The sequence below is a fragment of the Delphinus delphis genome, chromosome 21 (assembly GCF_949987515.2).
Source record: "Delphinus delphis chromosome 21, mDelDel1.2, whole genome shotgun sequence".
NCBI classification, from domain to species: Eukaryota; Metazoa; Chordata; class Mammalia; order Artiodactyla; family Delphinidae; genus Delphinus; species Delphinus delphis.
In genome coordinates, this window is record NC_082703.1 from 23,159,265 (window position 1) to 23,165,264 (window position 6,000).

The following is a 6,000-nucleotide window of genomic DNA, read 5'->3' on the forward strand; positions in this document are numbered from 1 at the left end:
ATAGTAGGCCAGATCAAAAGGACAGCTATTCAAATTTCCAAGGACCTCTCCTGTCCTAAAGTTAAAAAAAAAAACAACAAAACAGTGATTTTCACCATATTTTAAAGGAATATTTGTTGGAGGGGATTTCTAAAAACAGTCTCCACTGAAGTTATTTCAAGTCATTTAGTATTTCTCTGAAGAAGCTTATCTTGTCCTTTGAACCCAACAAAAAAACCTCTTTTTACTGAGAATAAGTATGATAAATACTAGTAGCTATTATGGCAAAATGACTGGACAAACAGAAAGAAGAAGTATGAAAAGCTTCATGTGTTTCTAAGCTGCTTCATTTTCTATTTCATTTTATGTGACAAAGGCTCTGTTTGTATCCAGAGTCACTAACTTGATATAAGTGGACTTTCTTACATTTGCTAAGGGGAAGACAACTTCTCCCAAATGATGTCAAAGTGTCTCAATATACCATCTATTACTATCAACACTGGTATTTGGAAAGGAACCATATTTGAAAAGGAAATTGACAAGCTACTCTCAATCTCCCCCAAAAAGATGTATATGAGAAAGATTCCACCTACTCTCCCAGTGTTCATTGTAGGTGTTTGTCTTAATATTTACTTTATCCTTCCATGAGCCCCAACCCTTTTTATTATACATATTGGCTAATAATTAAAATAAAGAATAAATAACAGCTTCCATCCTTGGACAAAACCATATTATACCCAACCCTGCAGCCCCACGAGAATCTAGCAAGGCACTTTGCTTGAGGTGGGGGGAGACTCCGTAAAATGCTGAATGAATAACACAGCTCTTCTTCCCCCACCTTCTGGTTTTCTTTCCTCAGTAGTAACCTAACATGAAACCTGCACAGACAACCACCAACCTGAAAGAGCTGATCCTTCACTATCCCCATAGGACCAGCTTACTATTTACAAGTCAAGAAATAAGAGAATCAAAGAAAATGAAAAGCTTCTTCCTCAAGCCCTCAAAAATGCCTTGAAAAACTGGCAATAGCAGAGAAGTTCTTTAGCAAAGAATAAAAATGTGATCATAATGATGCTATGACAAGATAGGTGAAAACAGGCTCCATGGGAACGTGCCTGAAATCATCACAGAGTCTTGCAGGTTTGTTGAAGACATTATGGCCACCTGCCCTCCTACAGCCTCACTCTTGGTATCAGTACTGATTCCTGAAGAGGGGCAAAAAAGAGGCGAAACTCTTCAGTGTGGAATGAAGACATTCAAACACCAAGGATATGAAACCCGAGATTATCTGAACACTCAGTGTAGACATGGGTTTATGGACATACGTGTTTTGAGGTTACACTTGGATTTAGGTGTATTTCAAAATTTACTGCCACCAGCCTGAAGAATAAAGCGACCACAGCAGTGACTGACTTCAATTACTGAAGTATAAACTGTAGTTGTCACTTCCTTTACAAATCTGGCATTTCATGACAGGGAAAATCAAGGGAGCCTTATTGCCAAGACAGTACATCCTTATGTCACCAGATTTTGCAGTAAAAAAGACGGTTATTTTATTTAGGTTTTATACTCACGGAAATGCACTCACAAGACATTTTTAAAGCATGAGATATCGGCCCCAGTTTTTTTTTTTTTTTAAACTTGCTGTTTTAGGAGAAAGATAGTAGAGCTAGACTTTGAGTACCATCTGCAAGCTTAAAGCAATCTTCCCAGGATTTAGAGTGATTTGGTATAGATGTGTTTTCAAATATAACCTCGGTTTTCCCAGGACATTTTGTTTAGAAGAAAATGAATTCATTCAGAATGAAAAACAAACAAACCAAAATTGGTGTCTTACACATCATTACATACAAGTGGTCAACAGTAAGTAAGGAGAAAACAACGAGAAGAGTTTCAGGATTTTCCTCCTTCAGCGTTTCAAGTATTTTATCCCTGGGTTTCCAAGTCACACAGCAAAGCCATCCGCTGTATTTCCAAAGGGAACTAACTGGCGCCTTCAGAAATGCTTCTATGCGTTTTAAGATGAAATCCTTCATTCCCGTTTACCGTTTTGTTTGTCCTTCCTGTCTGACATGCGAATACATGACACAGCCTCCATTCTTTCCTTATAACCTGATTCAAAGCAACATATGTTAAATCCACACAAAATCATGTGAGCATTCAATCCGCATACACACCATTACCCCACCGAATGCATTCAGTGGGCTGCAACACAGTTCCCTGCGTGCAAGCAGACCAGCCTGAGACCTCTTCCCTGACTCAAACCATCCAGAACTGTGCATGGAACCTGTTCCCTTTTGAAAAAGAAAGGCTGTTTAAATACCCACTAGGATAATAACTGGCCACAATGCGGGAGCGAGCAAGCCCGATACTGCGGGCAACGGCGGGCGCAGGCTCTTCCACAAGCTCAAGGAGGCTGGGCGCCCGAGCTGGCGGTCATTTATCTGTGCAGCCAAAACGCCCGGCACGTCCCCCTCCCAGATTTCACCTAACTAATAGCTCTCCAACCCCATATTGAGAGGGCCTGCTGTGGATCTTGCGGAGGTACAAAATGGTGGATGAGAGCTAATTTTTTTTCCTGCTTTCCCCATAACTTATCGCATCCATCACCGCCCGTCCTCCTGGGGAAGCACCCCGGCCGCGGCGCTCGGAGCACGCCCCGTGGCCCCGGCCTGGGGGCAGGGACGCGGTTACCAACCTGATGTCATGTAGCCCCGCGAAGCCTGGGGCGCGAAGGCCGCGGGGAAGCGCTTGTGCAGGCGGTAGTCCTTCTCGCTGCGGGACCTCATGCGGTCCGAGGCCCGGTCCGAGAAATCCGAGCTAGGCCAGGCTCGCCGCAAGGTTGTGCTCCGGGTCTTCTTCATGGTGGGGAGGGCGACCCGCTGCCCCGATCCTCGGGGCCTCAGCGCCGGGGCGCAGCGCGCGGCTTCATCCGTCTACGGCGGGCACGACCCGGGCGGACTCTGCGCGCATTTTCCCAGCCCCTCCTCGTCAGCGTCTACACCGCCAGCGGCGGGTCCGGCCCTCCCCACGCCCCCACACCCCCCCACAGCGAAGGCTCCGATTTTACACACGTCCCACAATGCATTACACTTCATTTGCAATCCGCCCGGCTTATAGCTTCCAGATTCCTGGGGGGAAAGGCACGTTAGGAGGTTCCCCGGCCAGGAGGAGGCGGGGAGGGGGCGGGCGGGGTGAGGGCGCCGAGACTTGCAGCGTGAAAGCAATGGGAGCGCAGACAATGGCCCGATTCAGCGCAGGAGTGCTTAGCCAACTGTGAGCCACGGCACAAAAGACCCAAACAAATGAGGAAGCCCAGGCCTCCGGGGGTGACCCGGGATCGGGCGCCCGGGAAGCCGGAGGGGCGGCGGCAGACCCTCTCCGCACCGGGCGGCTCAGAGCGAGGCGTGGGGATGACAGTGTGCAAGTCGTGTCCCCCTGGGCCTATCAGCCGCGCGGCCCGCAGTCCCGGGCGCGGGCTGGCTCTGCCTCCCCAGCAGTCCTCGGGAGGCAGTCTTCATTACAGAGGCTCGGATGGGGGGCGCGTGTGCACAGGATCCGAGCAGGCTCTGCAGTCAGCAGCTGCGGCGGCGGGCCCCTGCCGAATCCAGGAAGAGTCCTCGCGACTGCAGCGCCTCGTCGATCTTCCTCCTTCCAAGGCTCAGGGTGGTGTGCGTGCGTGTGTGCGTGTGCGTGTGTGCGCGCGCGCGCCGACACGCATGTGCCCCCCTACACAGGCATGCTCCTACTTACTGGCCGCGGCGGCGACGGGAGCCATGGCTGCCAAGGATGCGGAGCCTGCCGATCGCCACCCGCACGGCGGCACCGCTGCTCAGTCGCGAGCGCGCAGAATGGCTATTGAAGTACAGGAAGCCGGGAAGCCGCTCAGCCTCATGCCAATCACCGAGCTGCCTTAAGTTAGAGCACGGATCCTGTCAAGCTTCTCATTTTCATGTAAAACACCCTGCGGCGGCTCTGGGACTTGGCTGGTGCCCCAGCCAGGAGTCAGCGCTCGGATATTTACATCTTTTTAGGATGGCGCCTCCCGCTTGCAGAAAGGGAGAGAAACCGCTCGGTGGGAACAGGGCAGTCTGCGGTGCCCTGCCTTGCCCACCTGCGCCAATCCCGGAGGCAGCTAGATCCGGGGGAGGGGGCGCCACCCGGAGCTCCGCCGACAGCCGCAAACGCCCGGGCACCTGGTCCACGCAGCGAGGGCGTCTCCGGCTCTTCCTCGCTGTCCCTCGAGCCCCCGGTGTCAGTCACTGCCAGCCCGCTAACCTGCATTCAGGTCCACAGCCCCACTACCCGGCTCGGCTCTGCACCGCTGTTTCTGGTCCAACAACCAATCGCTAAAGGACAACAATGCGCGCTGCGCGAGAGGGGAGGAGGGGGCGATGCGCCGCCCCGGCCGAGGCGCCGGGCCCGGGATGCCGGGCCGGGACGCGGAGGTCACTGCGAGTTAAAGGCGCGCGGCCACATTGCGGAGAACCCCCGACCGCGCTGCGCTGCGGCCGTTTTGTCAGCTTGGCTTCTCGTTTGGGTTTCCAATAACGCTTAGGTGTTGTAAACAACAAAAATAAACCTGATTCTTCTTACGTCTTTGCGCTTTTTTCCATTTGTGACGATGCAACGTTCAAAATCATGTTTTATGCTGTTCTACATATTCGCAGGTGCCAAGGTACAGAGACAGGGATATGAAATCTTTATGAACCTATGATCTTTCCAGGTTGATACTGCAACCACCCCCCCCAAAAAAAACCGCACTGGGTTCTAAATGGTTAAGATTCAGGAGTTTTAGCACAATTTCGTGCTTTTCCAAGGCTTTAATTCTTTGCCGGGGGGGGGGGCAGGTTCTCGAAGAACGACACAGAGGGGGGCGAGGTTTCAGCAACAAACATTATAGAACCTAGAACTTCCATTCAATATCTAAGGGCTGCCCTCTGTAACCTGGGGCCAGTGTAACTGATCTATCTCCCGGGAACCCGGGGGTAAACAAACAAAAAGCACTAAGCAACTTGTATTTACACTAATCAAAATTTATTACTTATTAATACAAAATTTATTACCGTAAACCAGTTAGCTAATATTCAATGATATTTTTTAAAAGTTAGAAAAGGGCAGTCTCCCAAAAGGCACATTTTGCTAAACTGTCTTCTTTACTGTAAGAGGACTGCTAAGAACAGAAAGCCTCCAGCTTTAGAAGCTAAAGAAGACTAAATGTGTAAAGAACCATAAAGGTAATAAAAATAATTGTATTAATGAATGCATGAGATATTGACATTTAGATATCTCAATCCAATTCCACAACTACCCTACATCCCATGAGCCAAAAGTGGTTATATGAACGATTATAACGGTTACGACTGAAGGCTAATGGTGATTGCTGTGACAACTGTGATACTTATTCATTTAGCAAATGATTTTTGACTGTCTAGTATATGCTGTGATGGATGCCGGGCAAACAGAACAACACACATGGCCCCACGTAACTTATGGTCTAGGTAGTAAGCAAATAAATGCACGGATTGTGTTAAGGTCTACAAAGAAGAATCACCTCCATGAAAAAATGACAGTTAATCTGAGACCTACAGTATGTGGAGTCATCCAAGCAAAGAGTAGGGAGAGAGATGTTTCAGAAACTGGGAACAGTGCATGCAAAGGCCCTGAGGTGGGAAAGAAACTTGGCTTCTGTTGGAAGAAGTGAAAGAAGGCCAGTGTGGCTGGAATTGGAGCATAAGAGGAAGGCGTGTGATGAGATCACGGATGAAGCCAAGAGCTGGATCACAAAAGGACTTGCAGGCCACGTTAAGGGTTTTGTATTCTATTGTATTATGTGAGCCACTGAAGGGTTTTAAGCAAAGAAGCAATGATAGTTTCAGAATTTCTATATAAAAGGGGCTTAGAAGAGGGATTCTGTTTAGGGGAGGGGTCATCCAGGACTTTTCCGGACTGTAAATTTGAATCGCACTTGACTTAAAACTGAGAAAATATTCATTGTTCATCTGAAGGAATGGGGGCGGG

The 6,000-nt window shown here is 49.2% G+C and overlaps 1 protein-coding gene across 1 annotated transcript in view; it reads right to left on the reverse strand.

Annotated features, from left to right (window-relative positions):
* The window catches only part of STOX2 (storkhead box 2), a 101,827-nt gene extending 98,984 nt beyond the window's left edge, over nucleotides 1–2,843 (reverse strand). The window contains exon 1 of the mRNA XM_060001485.1: nucleotides 2,678–2,843. Within this exon, the coding sequence (XP_059857468.1) occupies nucleotides 2,678–2,843 (166 nt within the window). The remainder of the gene's footprint in view (nucleotides 1–2,677) is intronic.
* Nucleotides 2,844–6,000: the final 3,157 nt, after the last annotated feature.